General features: G+C 37.6%; 3 protein-coding genes across 3 annotated transcripts; all 3 read right to left on the bottom strand.

The window, feature by feature from the left end:
* Positions 1-888, bottom strand: LOC148721392 (dopamine receptor 1-like). Its single transcript, XM_088736159.1, has one exon. The coding sequence runs from the start codon at positions 886-888 to the stop codon at positions 1-3; it is 888 nt and encodes a 295-aa protein (XP_088592285.1).
* A 5,914-nt stretch (positions 889-6,802) lies between these two features.
* Positions 6,803-9,870, bottom strand: LOC148721391 (adenosine receptor A3-like). Its single transcript, XM_088736496.1, has one exon. The coding sequence runs from the start codon at positions 8,349-8,351 to the stop codon at positions 7,446-7,448; it is 906 nt and encodes a 301-aa protein (XP_088592622.1). The 5' UTR covers positions 8,352-9,870; the 3' UTR covers positions 6,803-7,445.
* Positions 9,871-10,211: 341 nt separating this feature from the next.
* On the bottom strand, positions 10,212-14,390 carry LOC148721390 (sorting nexin-14-like). The gene is made up of 10 exons (XM_088736158.1): positions 14,316-14,390; positions 13,542-13,830; positions 13,338-13,394; positions 12,942-13,035; positions 12,112-12,182; positions 11,863-11,893; positions 11,658-11,722; positions 11,399-11,490; positions 10,762-10,818; positions 10,212-10,520 (listed from the first exon to the last, which is right to left on the bottom strand). Exons 1-10 carry the CDS (start codon positions 14,388-14,390, stop codon positions 10,479-10,481), a joined length of 873 nt encoding a protein of 290 aa, XP_088592284.1. The 3' UTR covers positions 10,212-10,478.
* Between the last annotated feature and the right edge of the window lie 5,041 nt (positions 14,391-19,431).

Here is a 19,431-nt window from a genome sequence, read left to right as displayed (position 1 = left end):
TCACTTTCCGCACGGGTGTAAATTTTTGAGAGTGTTAATGATGATGTGTCGAATGTGCCTCATACTCCAACAGTAAATAACGGGGTTTAGCGATGAATTCATACACACAAGAGTCCAACTGTAAAACCTAAAAGTTTTCAAAGCAACGCTAGGCTCGTTATTGGCAGTAGCAGCAATATTAGTGCAGTATTCAGGCAAATTACAGACCATGTACACAAGATACACGTAAAATGCAGTAATAGCAATTTTCCTCATCCTTGCGGTTTGTTCCATGTCACTGTCATCCTGCTCGGCTCGCCGCACTCGCAAGGACTGAATTTCCCTCGTGTGGCGTCGTAGAGCAAAATAAATGCTGCAGTAAACTAATCCTGTGCACACAAAACAGAACCCAAGGACAACAGGAAGGAAAATCAGAAGGGAGGGAGGCATCCAAAAATTGCCAGATACTCCAAGAAATACACTGAACATCCAGATTGATATCACAGCCAAAACAGAGTGTCTGTGAGTGTTAAGCTCCTGATATCTGAGATGAAGATGTACAGCCAGGAATCTGTTCATGCTGAGGGCGAAAACACTGAGAATTGAAACTATGGAGAGGGTATCCGCCATGGCAAGCATGGCTTTATTTGTTGATTCGTCAATAGGATCGGCGCTTTTCAACCCTCTAACTAAAAGCACGACGTAATAAGGTTGTACAAATATACCAACACCAAGATCTGAGATAGCAAGACTCAGTAGAAATGTCCTTAACGGCCTCGGTAGCGACGAGGTTTTTCTCATTGCGTAAATTGTTATGATGTTCAATGTGATGGCGGTGTAGGATAACAATGCGTTGAGCACACAATTGGCGACCATCGATGAACGATAGGGACCCTCAGCGCTTGTCATTGTTTAGGACGCAGATGAAGACCGAACGCGTGGATAGTAGAACAGGAGACTAGCAGTGGACAAAATGGTAACTTCTCGAGAGCGAAAGCAGCTTTAAATTATCTATGACTTCCCAGCGATCTTGACTGATAATTTTGATATTAATTGCCATCTACCAAACCATTTGGGGGCCTACCTCCCATGATCCTGCAAATATAAATTTGGGAAAACCTTTTTCTCGTAATATGCCCTCCGAGTACGATGTTTATAAAGCAAGGGAGAAGGCCAGTTGATGAAGACTCTGAGATTCTTTATTTCTCGCTTGTTTTCGTTTTATATCAACACCCGAAAATGAAAAGAAAATCGAATTGCCTTTTGAATTTACATAATAATGACAACAAAGTCAGTTTGAATTCTCTTACGCGGAAGTATTTCTAGGGTTGAATTTTCATTGAAAACCCATTCTGTTTTTAAACAATGATAATCGATCACTATACGCGATAAATTTGCTGAAACCGGCAGTTTGAAAAGCGAGATTCACTGACTTTGATGGTCAGATGGTCTATGCAAATTTGTTATGCCCCGATAATCGATAATTTTACACGATGAATTTACTGAAAATCGATGACAGTTTCAAAAGCGGATTCATTGACTCTGATGGTCAGATGGTCTATACAAATTTGTTATGCCACGTTTATTCCAAGTTAGAACAAAAGTCAAAATCAATTAGACAATAAGGGTACCTTTGTCCTGATCCCTAAACTGATCACACGGAGGCTTTTTCAAGTGCAACGATGTTCCATTTTGGCTGTAGAAATTTTCAGAAGAGTTTATAATAGCTTGATGTGCATGAACAATATTTCCGCGTAAGATCACTGAAACTTAAAGATGTTCTGACAGATGGTTTAAATGTTTTGAGTTGTAAAGTCATATATAACTCAGTTTTGATTGATCTCCACAGTGAAATTTATTATGATTTTTAGGTAGTTTGGTCTGGTGGTCCGGCTCCAGGGTTGAGAAAGTTTATACAAAGTCTTTCACGGAGTATGCAAGACTATGTCATGTTAAACGTCACTCTTGTGTATAAAAAAAACAGTATATCGTTGTGATCTCGTTCACTTGTGGCTTTGGAGCTTCTGAATTGTTTTCCTCTTCACAGGACCCAATAAATATCTTCAAATATGGAACTTTCTAGCAAAATAATTAATTTTAGAAACTTTTCAACGTCGTTAAGGTATCACACTACTTTTAATTTGAATTTACTCGAGCTCAAATTAATTGACCATCTTCGCAGATAAAGATATCTGAAACAATTAGCTTTTTTTCAGTGACTGAGCAAGTGTAATTTATCGCATCTTGCGGTTTCTAATTGACCTGTAAAGTGGGCGGAGTTTTCTAATCTTGCCCGCGTTAGTGTGTTGCTAGCACATCCAAGCTTAAAAAAATATCAATCTTCGCAAATTCACCAGTATTGAGAAGACTATATGCAATAAAACGCCGACCAATATCATTATTTTGTTTTGTTGGAGATGAAAGAATGCAAACAATCATAAGTTTCAATGGACATAAAGGAGGGTGCAAAAGATTAACATCTTGTTCAGAAATTGATGAACAATCAGTCGTTTTTTTTGGCATGTCGGAACATCAGAGGAGACCTAAACGGAGGCATTAGCATAATAGCCTCAGAATTAGTAAATTTTGTCTTGAAACAGAGTGTATTGAGTTTGACGCCTTGTACCATACCCAAATTCTGCCAAAACTACTTTGTTTCATTAAAACCCGCCAAGGTTTAAGAGTTTCTGGATTTTAACTGCGTATTGTTCTTTTTAAAGACAGAATGGCCCTTAAATGTAATAGCCTGTCGACTGAATTCATATTAAAAAATCGATAACATTCACCGTGAGTGTGTGCTTAAGCCTCGTAGTGTGTTTCTCGTACAGACACGCTACCCAATCTTAGATGATTGTTTTTTTTTCTTCCTTTTTCTTGTGTTGTTTTGAGAGTTTCCGGGTTTTAACTGCGTATTGTTCTTTTTAAAGACAGAATGGCCCTTAAGTGTAATAGCCTGTCGACTGAATTCATATTAAAAGATCGATAACGTTCACCGTGAATGTGTACTTAAGCCTCGTAGTGTGTTTCTCGTACAGACATGCTTCCCACTCTTAGATGATTGTTTTTTTTTCTTCCTTTTTCTTGCATATTAAAAATGTAAGGTTTACCTACGAGTATCAGCCCCTGATCAGTTCGTCAGCATAATAATTATCAACTATGATGATTCTCTGATCGATCCGCTTGAGCAGTTGTATTTAAATGAGAACGTGACTCTTCCCTGTATTTTGTCCGATCAGTGGGTTGACAAAATTCTGAAGGTTATTCTACAAGAAAAAGGTCAATTAGGCGCCGTACCACATAACCGTTGACTATTTTCAGTAGGTAATACGGAAATGCCTGGGTTAGTTAAGAAATAGCACAAGATCACGATGATAATCACAAAGATTTACAATTCATTGGCCCTCCAACTAAAAAAATTATATAATAAATACAAGATACAAATGTAAAAAACCATGTAAAGAATGATATAAACCACTAAAGATATGGTCGATGCTCTTTAAGACAACTGATTTCAAGTCTACAAGGAATTAAGCTCAATGAATGTATTAAAACTAACCAAAGGTCATTTCTAGTTGACAAAGCTCCGAAACAAGTAGAATTTCCAAGTTGTGGATTGTTGCATTATCTCAGCAAGTAGTAACTTCCTGCCGCCTTTAGTGTAACAATTGAATTTTGGACAAGAACCACTCGTAAGTATACTGCATCAAAAAGAAAGGACATGCCTTTTATTTCTTTACCCATGCTCGTGGCTAATGGGGGAAGTAAAATTATTCTCAAACACAGCCGTTGATTTTAACTGGCCCGTCGAATAATATAATTGAAGTGTAGGCGATTGTGGTTTCCTCCGCAAAACATATTCCATCTTCTGGTTAGCACACAAATATGAATGAATTTGCGTATTGCTTTAAGAACTTTTGATTACATCAGTTGTTGTCGGTCGCAAAAGTACTTGCATGGACGGAATAATTTGATGGATATGCCAGAGATCTGGAAAAATAATCCTTTCGGATCCGGGTTGTAGTGATTGCCGAGTTGCATGATGTGATATTTTATGCCTGAGTTTAGTTTCTATTCATATACGTTATGTTTGTGTAATGCCTTTAAGATTATTACCTCTCAGTTTTCCCAGTGGCCATGGTGGGGAAGTTAAAAGAGTTACTAACAATATAATTACATGATAAATAGTGAAAATTTTTAAATAAGCTATAGTTAGAACTTAGTGTGACTCTCATTACAACCAATGCAAGGTCAGAAGGGCGACGAGGCACCAAATTATGGCAAAACTTCTTATCCAGCTCGGTTGCCATAGGATCATTAGTTATACTGTGTAAATACTCACCTTCCAAATTTGGTTCCAAATCTAAGAAATTCTTAAGGCGTTTGAAAACAGCGACTGATAAGAGGGCCGCACGAGTTTGATATCAGCGAGTTAAAATCAGTAAATTGAGAATATGAATCCTGCTTTTCAAAATTTCGAGTCGTAAGTTTACGACTTAGATCTGTTAGCAGCATTCAAATTAGAATGTAATTACCTTGGCTAGAAAACGGATGGCAATATTGAAAGTGGATGGCTTCTAGTTTTCTACTAATAATACATGTCACCTTTGACAAAAGGGTTTACCATGTCTATTGACAAGCAATCTGTCAAAATCAACACCCACTCAACTTCCTTGAACTTCATCGAAATTGGTAGATTGTTTATAAAAGCTCATCCTAAAAAGAGTATAAAACAGATATTTCTGGGTCACATAAATTTCCGTTCGATGCAAGCCGCAAAACTACCTTTCAAGGTCCATGAAGTATTATTAAAAATGAATATTGGGTACTTTTGAGGTGTTACCTCTAAAAAAACAGATCCGGGCTATTTTGTGATTAATTTCATACGTAACTGCTCCAAGACACTCCTCGGCATTTTCAATACAGCTACAATTTTCAATTGGACATATTCTGCAAGGTTTCATTATCAATATTGATTATTGTTTTTTTAACTGTTACCGAACAAAGGCTTGAAATCGCCTTTCATGACTGAGTCTGTTGACGAATGTTTGACACTTAGAAATTTCTGTCATTTCACTGCTGTTCAGTTGACTTTCCTCAAACAGATCACATGCTCCCTTCTATGGCAGTCTTCTAGAGAGTGTAAACTCAATTATTAGTCGTTCTGATATTGAAATGTCGTAATCATCCAGTGAAGAGGAATTTAATTTCTTCGAAGCTTCAACGCTTTTTTCCACCTCTAGTACACGATAGAGAAACTTAGCAGTTCAAAATTTCGATAAAGAACTCCTCCAATCGAATACAGATGAATCGAATTTCTATTTTTAGTGTAAAAAAAAAAGCGATGTGAGGTCTTGGTTTTACAGTACGACGCTTTGCTTCCGAATTAGACCATGTCACAAACAATACTGCTGACCTGCGGCAGGCATCACCTGTAATCAGTGGGTGGGAATGCTACTGAGATTTCGATTGAGAGCTTCAAAAATGTTACCGGAATCGACTGCTGATGAGCAATCATTCAAAAGTGCTGTTTGAGTGACGAGCTATAGTAATGATAAGATCGAACTTGAACCATTCAACAAATTAAGCCAAAAATCTAGCATATTTTGAATACAAAACTTTCTAGATTAGGTTCTGTGCATTTTTTCAAACGTTGGGTATTCAATATAAATCCTCAACTAGATTTGTAAGTTGTTCTCTGTGTGAAGAGGCTATGTGTTCCTCTGGGGGACCCTCAGGGGGTGACCGATGACGTTAACAGCTATTGTTTTTGTTTTATTAGATATTTTTGTTTACCGATAAGTTAGCCAGAAATTGATTCAAACGAACGCCAATTACTTAGCTAGAGGGTCTTTAATCAGATAACTCCAAAAACGAAAAAGAAAAACAAGCCTATTTTAAACTTTGAAATAGGAATATGACACGTAAAGACGATAAATTAGGAGCATCTCCTGCTTAACATGGTCACTTAAAGGTGTTGATTTCATATTTTGCTGAAAGATTATTTTCGTAAGTACACTGAGTGATTCTGTGAGAGTATTGAAAAGATAAATAGATATTCGTTTATACACCTATGAATTTTTGTCTCATTTTAGTTTCGACTGAATTACTTATACCTTATCCTCTCGTATACCAAAATAATAATTCACTTCCACTTCGGTGAACAAATGTTAACTAGTTCCAGTCAACGTCAAAGATATAATTTCTAATTTTTTATTTTTCATTTTATTCTTTTTTTTTTTTTTTGTAGTGAAATAAGTCTTTTAGCAGCTTGTTGCTAAATGTTTGTTTGTTTCGCTCAATAGTCTATTACCCCTCCCCCCACAGGGTATCACCCTAATGATCCACTAATAGACGATATGGGTTAAGCTGAGTCTCTGAGATATTACCGTTACTTCATGTTTTACGAGAAATCATGTCATTTGTTATTAAAAATTTACATAAAAAAAGGATCACAGAAGTTCAAGGAGTTCGAACTTTTGACAGCACGAGCGCTCGTTTTGCAATTTGCACTGCCGTTACGACTAAGAATTCGTTTTACATGAAAAAGACACTCGTTTGCAGCCAATCAGAAGCGCGTAATTTTTTCATGTGTATTATTACACTATGAACTCAACTGAATGTGTCTATACAGTCGAACCTCGATTATCCGGACCTCGATTATCCGGACCTCGATTATCTGGACAATTCGATTATCCGGACCTCAATTATCCGGACCTCGATTATCCGGACCTTGATTATCCGGACCTCGATTATCCGGACAATTCGATTATCCGGAGTTTTTTCTCTGGTCCCAGTTTTGATGAATATTAGTTAGTTGTGACCTTGAAAACTTAGAGTCGCAAAAAGCCCACTAATCCTTTCAAAAGGCTGTTAAAACAGCGTATTATCCTGTGCGCTTTTCAAAATTCGCAAGTGCGACGAGACAAAGAAATATTCTGATGCGTTATTTGTTGATACATACAGGCTGTGTAGCTATCACAATTAAAATGATGTTTTCTTTGCTGTATACCTTTTGTTTACATTTCTATCTTATTAATTTTCATATTTTCGATTATCCGGACTATTTACCACACTGAAGCAAAAAATTATTTGTTTATTCTGTCAGTACACCGACAATTAATCAGATATTGAACTCTCGACGCGCGATTTTGCCTTATCTGCTGCTCGAAGGTGAATATCACTTGTTAAACACTTTTCAACCAACCAATCAGTGCGTGCGAGAAGCTCTATTTACCTGTGTGGTATATTGAGACCTAGATTACAGTTCCACTCCGCTAGGCCGACATGTAACCAATGAGACCATGATTTTTACCGATGTTTGTATTTCTAACTACCTGAAAGGTTTGAATACATCAGCGAATGGTTGACATATATCAGGATAAACTTCATGAAGAACTAACAAACTTCAAATTAAAATCAAAATGTTACAGCTTCACTTTCTCTTTGTGAAACCTCTCCATGTTCCATCAGCTGTGAATTCCATAAACATTCCGTAATATATTTCGAAGTATGTCCACTATAGTGTGTCGAATATGTTTTATCCTTAAGCAGTAAATAACAGGATTAACAGAAGAATTTGCAAACACAAGAGTAAAAGTGAACAAATCCAAACCTTCTAAAAACATGTTTGGTTCACTCCGTAACACATTCAGGATGGCATTACAATAGTCTGGAAAGTAACAGATCATAAATACCACATATACATAGAATGGGCTAAGAGCAGATTTCTTCAGCCTCGAGAAATGAAGGTACATTTCGCCATTTTGATTCTGACCAGCTTGCCCTAGGTGTAGAGCTCGCATTTGGATTTCAAGGCGTCGTACAGTGTCATACATTCTGACATAAAAAAGTGTCACACTAACAAAACAGCAACTGAAGATGGTAATTTCCAATAAGTCAATTACAAAGTCACTCGATAGCCACAACAAAGGTGAAGAAAGAAATGTGCTCAAAAGCCAGATTGAAATGACCAAACCAACGACACGTTTGTGAGTCACAAGTTCTTGATATCTGAGATGAAGATGAACAGCCAGGAATCTGTCTAAACTTAGAGCTATGAGACCCAGAAACGAAGCGTAATAAAATACACTCGTGATCACGTCGAAGATCTCGTTAAGTAGATTGTCTTCCATGTCTTTGATCCACTTTAAAAGAACTGCGATATAAAGAGGTTGAGCCAGCAAACCAACTCCAAGATCAGAAACTGCAAGACTCAGCAGTAATGTTTTCAGAGGCTTCGGTAACGACGGCGTTCTTCTCAGTGCGTGGATAGTTAAACTGTTCAACATGATTGTGGCATACGACGAGAAGGCATTAAGAATGCAGTTCACAACGTAAGATAAATATATTGGGTCTTCACCTTCTGTCATCATTTAATGGAGTTATTTAAAGTGCACAAATCGGTTCTTGTTGCTTTATCCTTTAGATAATGAAATTTCGTTTTCTCTCCCGCTCACAGCTAATACAAATTTGCATAAGAGCCAAACTTATTTTCAACACAACTACACTGGGTGCCGATTATCTGTTCACGAAAGAAAAAAGTTCCCGACGCTCAGGCTTCAAAGTAAAACCTTTTAAGAGATCTTGAAGGAAATAAAATCTGAGGTAATCGGTGAGTTACCAATGCAAATATACACTTGATAGGTAAGTAAATGTGCTATATACGTTGTGGGTAAACTACTGATTTCTGATTGGTTTAAGTGAGTTCGATTTGGTCTGGAAAAATAACAATTTCCGAAAGTAATGAAACCTATTTGAAAATTGCTGAAGACCCGTTGTGTGTTTGTTAGATAACCTTAATTATTATCCAACTATACTTCGTAGAGTACAAATAACGCCATAGACGAGCACAAATATCACGCGGTATTTGTACTGTAGAGTACCGGTTAAACAGGTTTTCTCACATCGGGCAAGCGAAGAATTGAACTGTAGTTACAAAAAAAAATTTGGCGGACAATTTGAATCACATTTCTGACGACGAAGAGTCAGAATGGCTAGGAAATATACATCCAAGTTTATTAGATGAACCAAACAAAGAAAAACAGCTAGACGACCTGGAAATTTCCTTTATTTATTGAAGAAAAAAAAATACAGCAACACGTCAACGCGCCAATTCCGTTCCGCTTCGCATACTATTGTCACGCACTCCCCGTAAATAAATATCCGCGAAATTCGCCCGCACTGAAATAACAGTTTGGCGTGTTGGATAATAAATAACTTATTAGACGTTTTGTTGTGTAGTATCGCTGAGTATTTTTACTCTTTATTTGTATTTTGACTCGCCCTACGGGCTCGTCAAAATACGGCACAACTCGTAAAAATACTCAGCAATACTACACAACAAAACGTCTAATAAGATATAGGTATTTTTTTCATCATTTGAACTTCCTTGCTCCATGTGCATTATTTCTTTATAATTGGTGGTAAAGCATCTGGCGAGTTGTTATAAATGCGGGAGGTTGACTGATTTATTTATCCAGGTCTATGTTTTTTTTTCTTCTCACTCCCGAGGAACAAGACTGATATGTTTATAATCCTGAAGACCCTTTGCCATGTTTAATATTTATTTGTGCTAGATGATTAGCGGTGTGCTCCTGGCTCCTTTGACTTTCTAGTGGCGGGAGCAAAACTTTGATCAACCAGAAAGAAAAACATCAAGACAAAGAGATTAATTTAAGGTCAGCCCAAATTCTCTTAATGATATATTTCTCCTCCAGAAGGAAAACTTACAATATGTGCCTCGAGAAGGGTTAACGTAATTGCCTGCTCTTATCTCCTGCAGAACGAGGCCGAGTTAAATAAGCGAGGCAAACATATACAGTGTTATATTTAGAACAACCTTTTGTCTCCATGCCGATCATCTCAGCATTTCAGAACCCATTTTCACCTGAATTCAGCATTTCTATCAAAATCAGAGGTTATGGCAACCGACGATGAATAGAGGGAGCTCTTATATTGTGTGTCAATGTAAAGTTAAAATATCATAGGAAAGGTATGCTGTCTTCGCTGTTTAACTATGCAACAATACACCAGTAACAACAAGTTAATACCTTCCTGTAATGGTGGACGACCACACTGCCATATGTTTCATGATTAAAAACGAAAAGAATAAAATAGTTGCATTTTCGTTAAAACAAATAAAAGAAAACATTATTGTGGATGTTACTTTCGCATGTCAATTTATTTTGCTTACACAGTGACTGATCACAAAAAAAGAGACAGAAGCAATCACAAATTTTTCAAAAAATAATTTTATTAATTTAGTGATTCAATCTTTCCAGTATTTTGTGGAAAACTTTTAAATAAAAGAAACATACAAATTACCACATTTTTATCATAGCTTTTGATGACTAAATTTCATTTCTGTTACGTAAATATCTATACAGTTTAAAAGTTACTCGTCCGAATGAAATTCTTTCCTCTTTTCTTGACTCAGAAGAGAAACTTTGTCTCAGTTTGTCTTGCATTCACTGATTTTCCCTTTTTTAACATATTTTGATTCATTTGCGACTTGGGAGCTCTTCTGCTGGAAACAACTCACTCTGCGGAAAACGAAATGCGACAATTCTAAGAATTTAGCGAACTGGTTACTAACTGATAAGTTTTATGCTTCCGTCAGCGTAGAGAAATAAAAATCTTTGTCTTTGCATACGCGAAAATTGTGTCACGTTGAATGTGAATAAATTATAGTTCTAGACCAAAACGTACGGGCTATCTAAGCTTAAGATGTTAGCTTGATGCAGAAAAGAAAGAAAGATACCGGGGAAAGAGCAAGTGTCATACCTCCTTTAGCTCTGGAAAAATCTCACCCATCAAACAATCCAGGAGAACGTACGTCAGCTAAGAGACAAACGAAAAGCTACATCATGATTAGGATACTCGGGTTCATAAACAAGTCAGCTCCTGAATCGTCTCTTATATTCACTTTGAACCATCTGCCTTGATTTGGAACCTTTGTTTGTTCTCTGGCTTTTCATTGAATGATGTAATTCTTCATCCTTACATTCATAAATTGACTTCCTTGTCTCATATAAGGTGAAAATTAAAAAGACAAAAACAATATTCAACACAAAGCAACGAAAATATATCAGGAAACAAACACGGCTGTAAATATTTTCGAAACTAGCCTTGCACCGCAATTATTCATAAGTTTCAAGCGTTCGGTTGTAGAAAACGTTGTTAGATAAGTCATGCTCAAATATTCCGCAGTTTATTTTCCGTCGCTCTCTTATCAGCCTGCTTTATTTTATTTCTTTTTTTTGGGCAAAAAGGAGTTGATAAAATGAGTGAACATCTGGAACAAACTACTTTAAAAGCATGACGTGGCGCAAAATACCTATCATTCCGGAACGTTGAGAAACTACTTTATTACATTAACCAAACGACTCCTTCATTTGAAAGCTCATATGAACACACCAACCTGTTTGTTCAACCTGGGCTGCTGAAGGAGCTCAAACAATGAACTAATCCCAGCTTTATGTCTATCAGCTCCAACAACACGCACGGCCATATCTGTAGACAAGTAATAAACATTGTGCACTTAAGCTAAGTTTAACACTATTGCGCTGCAGCATGTAGGTGATTCAGGTGCAATTTGGGTGGAGTAAGGGTAGAGGTGTGTTTTTTGTCCAAAGCCACCCCCTATGGTGGGTGGCCTCCTGGTATGTTAACTCACAAACCTGGTATGAACTCGAGTATTTCCTTCAGAGTCTTTTCACGTCTTTCTAACTTCTGTGTATCCGTTCTAGGAAAAAGAAAGAGAAGTCAATCATACCAACGAAAAAACGTAGTAGTACATAGGAAATTAAAATAAATACCAAGTAATTAAATTGGCATGCAATGAAACTAGTTTAAAAAATGGCATTTTAAGACATTTTATTTTACCGTGGGGGATCTTCATCAAAGAAAAGTGCATCTACGAGAGAAGAAAAAAAATGTCATAGGCGTGCCTCTGAGTAAGTAAAATAATTCAAATTAAAAATTTTTAAAAGTAAATTTTCTTCCTCTTGGCTTTGTATCTTTCACCAGGTTTTGATGGCAGTCGAGACTTCATTTGCGTTCGTGATGAGCTTATATCACATGAAAACAATTCCAAAAATATCAGATGGATCTACACCAGCAGTTCTCTGTCACCTCTTAGTAAATGTATTATCATAACCAGGCGATGTTCATTCGTCAACAAATCCACTTTACCAGCTAAATATCTGCGATACGAAAAAAGGGACGTAAGGTTGGCAATGGGGACGAAAGTGACCAGATTTCGCTGGTATTGAAATATTCGCTTTTTGGTGGGAAACATCTCTTTCAATATAACTCTATTTGTTTGAGAGAAGAGAGAGAGTTGAGGGAGAGTTGGCTCATTCTGTAGAAGTAGAAGTAGACATCTATATTTATACAGGATAGCCCCTTCAGTGTAGTAAACAATGGTATCAACGGGGGTCCTGTTACCCACCCATCCCACCCTAGGGGAGGACATCCATCACACAGTAATCTCGTGCGTGGGAAATTAACGTCTCTTGCCCCTAACCCTGCAGGAGACGGGACCTCCATTTATTCGTCCCTATCCGAGAAGACTAGAATATCTAATCATTTCTTGATGTTATAGAAAGGTAGAATATTCTTCTCAATTATTTTAAGACCCTGAGTGTTGGTCCGGCCGGGGCTCGAACCCTCGACCTCCCGCACAAATAGTCCAGCGCTGTATCCATTGAGCTAACCGGGAGGCTGTATTGTTTTGAACTCACTGTACATGGAAACATGAACATTCAATTTCTGTCTGGGCCAGTATGTTGTGTTCTTAAGCAAGACACTTTACTCTCACAGAACCTCTCTCCTCCCCCGAGGAGTATGACTAGTTACCGTGGAACTGTGGGAGAAATCGAAATGGCCTCTAGCAGTTATGCCGATCAGTCTCATTTACAGAATTACTTGATATCCTGCCTAAAGTTAAGTTTTATGGGCACCTGTCAGCGTAAACATCTAGAGTCTCTTGAAATGCGACTTTTCCACAAACTAACAAGCTGTATAACCAGGCTGGAACATTGAATAGACGTTGCGCTGTAAGAAAAAAAAGATGACGATACATAGCTTGACTGGTGAAAATTCACCAGAAAAGTTTGTCAATATCGCTGCAGCAGCGACATCAATCTTCGTTGGCTGTTTTGGCTAATTCTTCGTGAGCTACAGAGCCAATAATTACAGATAACTTGCGACTTGACTTATTTCAAGAAACCGAACTAAAAAGCACGCGCAGTGGTTTGGCACTTTGGCAATCTATGGCTAAATTCGCCCAACCATTAGTAAGGCAATGAATCACTTCACTTTGTACACGCTCAAAGAACGAATTTCATATGACTTACCGAGGAACAAGATGTAATCGGTGACACCGGTCACTGGTATCTGCGGCTTCCCTGATGCTACATAACAACAAAGATTTCGATGATTATCAGCTTTATCCAAAACTCGTGTCCTACTATGATCCCATGAGCTACACCATGTAGATACGAATAAAAACAACAAACAAAGCGATTTAAAATCTTATAGATTACGGATCAAAAACTCACCTTCTACCTTCAAGCGTAATGCACTACTCCTAAAAAGGGGAAAAAACAAAAAATTATTACATAATATTGTTGATTTAAGTTGTTGTCCTTCTCGAGAATAAAAAGAAAGGTTTGCGAACCACGCAATACTCACAATGCCGGTTTTCTCCTTCCTGGAAAAAGTCCCTCCTAGATGCAATTCAATAATCAAATGTAACTCGTTAAAATGATCAAAAGGTTTCAAATCCGAAAGTACAAAATTGTTTGAAAGTGTAACATTGAGGGCTGGTAAAAGCGAGTTCAAAGCCGTCTACACAAAAACGCTTAATCAAATACAGAAAACAGATATGGAGAGAAGAAAATCATGTCTAAAATGTAAGCGTACCTCGCCTCTTCTTGATTCATCTAGAAGACCCCTACAATAGATAATACCCAATATTTACCACGTCAATAAAATAGCACAATTTTGGCTTACCTTGAATAGGCTCCATTAAGCTAAGAGCATTTGTTTTTGTTTTTGTTCTTTTGTTCGAGTCACCAGTAACCAGAGGTGAATAAAACAACTGGTTTCTGTTAACTATTTTGTGACTCATGTGACAAGATAAACTGGAAAGAGAGGCTCTGCTCGTTGCCTGTGATTATACAGATAGTTTGCAAGATCGGTCTGAGATTTATGGTTGATAGCTTAAAACAAAATCAACATGAAGAAAATGACTAACTTTGGTAATGGCTTCCTTTTTGTTGGTTGTACGGTAAATGATAAGAACGACTGCAAAAATGGATCAAGGTTCTGACCTTTCTGTAGAGAGAAACAGCAAGGTTAACAGTTTTACCCAGGGGGCATTCATTGTATACCCAGGGGATATCCATTGTATACCCAGGGGACATTCATTGTATGCCCATGGGACACTCCTTGTATACCCACGGGACATTTATTGTATACCTACCGACTGAATACTTGAATAGAACTCAGTATAAGAATCAAGTAATTCACTTGTCTTTAAAGCATCGCCGGCTTACCTCCTTTTTGAGTATTGTTGTCATTGACTTGATCTTTTTACCTGCGAAAAATGCAGAATAGAGAAATTAGAACAAAAAGTATGGACTCCAACAGCTAAAACTGCAGGAGGGTGTCGGGAATATTCCTATGACAGAGAATCACGTTGGGCAAACAACCTGTCACACTTGACATTGTTTTCTGATTAGCTTAGATTGACTAATTTATCAGTCCTATAACCCCTCTTCGCTGTAAGTATGTTTCAAAAAAGCTTTTTTTTGCTTAGCAACGTCACGTTGCTTATTAATCTATTCTTCTATTGATTTCATCCTGTATTCTTTTCATTCTATCTGTGTATAGGATATATTAGTGGTGCAAAACAGTATACAACTTACCCGCTTTATCACCCATCTTGTCAGGGCCAAACATTTTACTGAATTCCTTTTCTGGTGAAAGGAAGTTGAACAATAATCCGCTTCCCTTTAGCAGCGGATTAGAACACAAATACTAGACAACAGAAAAACAACAAATTATTCGAAGAATTCATTCCAAGCCTCGAGATTCATTCATGCCTCATTCTCACCTGTAAATATTTCTCAAACTGAACTCTGCAAGCATCGAAATAAGTAACTGTACTCTTCTGCGAAACTGATTTTAAAGAATTACGCTTCGGTGGAAGAAGCGAGTCATCGATTGAACCTGCAAGAGACAAAATGAAATGAAATCATATGCACGAAGTACTTTTTAGGAGTGTCGAACGGGAAAAAAGACTCGTCTAGTGGGTCTCATGGGTGTTTCTCTCATCTTGCGCGTGCTGGCTGATAAAAATGACCCTGTGTCTATGCCTTTTAGTTCGGTGTGATATTTCCAATGGAAATAATTCAAAGCAAACATGGATCAAACTCCAATACTTACCGTGGAATTCTTGTAACTTGCTTTGAAGAACAAAGAATTCCTTATACCGCCTGTTGATTTAAAATGAACATCAAAGGGCGATTAAAACTGTTAAAACCAAGTCTGTAAAGGTCCAACTTCCTCTTACAAGGACTTGCACGATAGTTCCCTCTTCGCGACTATTGTGGGTAATATGAACAAAAAAGGAAACGATATTACCAGTGCCTTCGCCACTTTCAAAATGGAAACGGTAAGAGAAATGTTTAGCAAACTACGATTGCTTTGTGAAAAAATGTCAAAATCGTGAAATTCGTTTAGTTCCTCAACAAAATATAGAATGGAAGGGCATCTGTATAACTTGAACTCCCCTTACTAACAGCAGTCTCTGCTTTTCGGTGAAGTTCGTCGCACGAGGGGAAAAAAATCAGTGCGCCTCGCACCTAGAGTTCTGCGCGGTGCGCTAACACCGTTATTTTTTTCACTTAATTTGTTTTGACTCGTGCGACGAACTACGCCGAAAAGGAGAGACTGCTCGTAATCTGGGAAGCTGATGACAAACAGTAATTAAAACCTACCGTGCTACATCCCATCGGGTCACTACAAAGAAAAGGAAAAAAAGAAATATAAGTTCACTGCTTGAGCTTTCCCCCTTTTTTACCAAAATGCATGCATTTCTAAACCGCTTTACCAGTACCGTACCGTTCCTCAAGAAAGTGATAAAACGAAAACAGGGATTTCTTTCATTTGGATCACTTTCACTGCTCCTTTAACGGGTCACTGCTTATGTAAACTCTCAAAGCGATTTTGTCATATGCGTGGGTTCTGGAGGAGCTGGGGTGCCTTGAAGGCGTCAGTTTTCAGAGGTAGTGCTAGTTTGGTATCCATTGAAACCGTTTCACACTGGACTAAAGAAAGGTGTAAGGGACTGAGAAGGATACGCTCATAATCAGAAATACACTCGCAAAGTAACTGTGGAATATGATATACATATGTGAAGTAGATTATGATGGCTGCACACGTCGAGACCGATTTTTCAGCGGAAATAATCAACCTCACTTTTCTGCCCCTAGGAAACACTTATGGCAGGGACAGTCACACTCTGACGATAGTGATCTGAGCGCACATTCTACTGAAAACACGCGGGTAGTGCGTGTGTTATACTGCGGGCTTTTTATTCTGCGATTCAGTTTTCCATGAAAGTAAATGACTCATATTTTGAGTAGGGGATAATTTCTTCTTCCATAATATATATGGTCTTTCGATTGAGGCTCTATTCAGCTGTAAGAAAATAAACAAAATACCGTTTTTACTTCAAAATATTTAATAATTTTCTTAGTGATCTTAGAAACAGGCTTGTAAGGATGAAAGCGTAGTCTTTGCATTTCCCTAACTCAGTATATATCGCGCTCCACTTTTATGTATCGAGCACTGTAAAACAGAAAAATCGAAATGCAGACTTCTTAATAATATTTTTGTGTAGGAAGAGGGTTGTTTGGTATATTAAGCGGTGGGCTGTGTAGGCGGAGAGTTGGCTTGAATGTCAATAAACTGCGGGTATGTTTGGTCAATTTAAACCGAAATATTTTGTAAGGATGGTGTGACGAATCCGCGCCACAAAGGTGGGTGCCCCCTAACACAAACAAAACACAGAACATAAACGAGTCCGAGAACACACGCCACAATACAACTAAACGTAGGCCTAGAGATATTTATTATGCTAATTAAAACAATAAAGCGACTAACAATAACGATAATACAATGATCTAATTAATTTACAGGAATACGCTAACTTAAACTACAGTACACTAAAACTATTTACAAGATTATTACTATTAAGATAAAAAAAAAAAGGTTTTTTTTTTTTAGTTCAGTTCGGTTGGGTTTCACCTTACGCCCGCGTCCGTGTTCTTCTCTTGTCCACAAATCACCACGCTCTACCAACAAACAGTGCCCTGCCAAACCAAACTCCCGTTTCTCCAACCAGGTTCCTGTCTCACCAGTTCTCAACTTTGCTCGTTTCCTTCGTTTCACTTTGCTTCGTCTTCTGACAACTTTGCAGTTTTCAACTTTTTACTTCTCGTAACTTGACTCGCTCAGACTTGTTATTGAATTAGTTACTATCTCTTCTTACTTTAGCTCACAGTCTGGTAGATTCTTTGCACACCCGTTCCCCCGCAAATGGTTTTCTACCGTGAAATGGAACGATTGTTCTGAATGAATTTCTCAGAAATGATACTGTGCCGAGTCTCCGTTGACTCAAATTTTTCCACGCTCTTCGCTCGTAACTCACAAACCTTCACCTCACTTCTTCAAAAAAAAAAAACCACACCGTACCAAACCACCCAAATCCTTAAATACACATGGACGCAAGGTGCCCGAAAAGAATGAAGAAAACTATTTGATATACACAATAAAGGTTAATTACACAACAGTTTACACAAGTGAAGAATAAAAATTACGTAACAGATACAAATAATCACGAACTACACTGATCCTAAGAGAATAAAAAAAATAATTTACATTTAATAAATAAATTCCTAACACTTCCATGACAGATGGGTGCCATTCACAAAACCTAAAAACAAACAAAACAAAGGGTGTATTACTCATAACTGAAGAAATTTGATCCAACTATGATCACTAAGTCCTTTGGGTTACTTAAAACCGAATAACATTTTCAAGGCCCGTCTAAACGCACGCAACATTTCAACGCAACATTGTTGGATCATTCGATAAAATACGTTGTGAAGAACCTGGCCAAACGAGAGAAATATTTTGCAACATCCAAAAATGTGGCACCAAAAATTTGACCGCTTGAAACAACACCAACCAACAAATTAATGGGGTGGCCAAAGGTGTGGAACACGTTGCGCGCAACAACGTTGCAAGATCTTGCGTTAAATTTTGATAGCGTTTGGCCGAGCCTAAGTTTGATGATGATTCTGATTTTTACATAATCGATGCCAAATAAACACTTTTATAAATACAAAAGTTCTGGGCATTATCCGGTTAGTGGGTTTCCTCTTATTTGTTTATGTTAAATAACTGCTGCGAGAACTATGAGACGTATGTATCGAATGTCATTTGGATTCGTTTGGGAAGGAAGGGTCATATAATAAATTCTGGATCTTTATTTGTTTCAAGATTTGTAAACCCGAAGTGTAAAACAACCTTTAAAAAAGCGTAAAATGAAAATATAAAAGCTTCCACTCGAGGAAAAGCGACAGAATTGAAAAACAAACAGTTTCCCTGAATTCATTTCGTCAGAGAGTTGTCGGCGTCTACTGTGGAAGCAACTAAAAGGTCAATTCAAAGTTTAATTATATGGTTTTTGGCCGAGCGACGACGCTGTATCAGTCAGAAGTTCTTTGTCTTTCCATCGATGCAAAATTATTGAGCCATGAAAATTGAGGTGTTTTTCGTTTGTTTTTTTTTTATGTGATAGCTCTCTAATATATTGTAGAACTAGAAAACGTAGATAGTTGAAGCTCTCTATTCTAATTCCAATTATCACCATGCTTAACATTTGTATTCAAATTACATAGAACTTTCCTTTTAAGATATGTACAATAGCAACCGACACGCTTTGATGTGTGCCTTTTCATGTTGCATCTAAATTAGGCTACCATAACTACAAAGCACTTATTTTCTGTGCCAATGTCGTTAGCAGAGGAGCAACAGCAAAAATTGCACCAATATTCTCGTTTAGACAGGCTCCCTACGGTGATTTTGTCCTTATTACTAGAGATCAATTTTGAATATTACAAGTAAACCATTTTATTACTACTTTATGCAGGCTGTTAGTTCAAAAAGCTTAGTAAGTTGTGTTATTGTATCCACTCACATAATAACTGTCAGGTGCAATAGCCATAGGAGTTCGACTTGTTATTTTTCTGTGTCGCTCACTTTCCGCACGGGTGTATATTTTTGAGAGTGTTAATGATGGTGTGTCGAATGTGCCTCATACTCCAACAGTAAATAACGGGGTTTAGCGATGAATTCATACACACAAGAGTCCAA

The sequence above is a fragment of the Stylophora pistillata genome, chromosome 10, assembly GCF_964205215.1.
Source record: "Stylophora pistillata chromosome 10, jaStyPist1.2, whole genome shotgun sequence".
NCBI classification, from domain to species: Eukaryota; Metazoa; Cnidaria; class Anthozoa; order Scleractinia; family Pocilloporidae; genus Stylophora; species Stylophora pistillata.
Note: the sequence above shows the minus strand (reverse complement) of the source record. Positions and strands in the feature narration are given on the sequence as shown.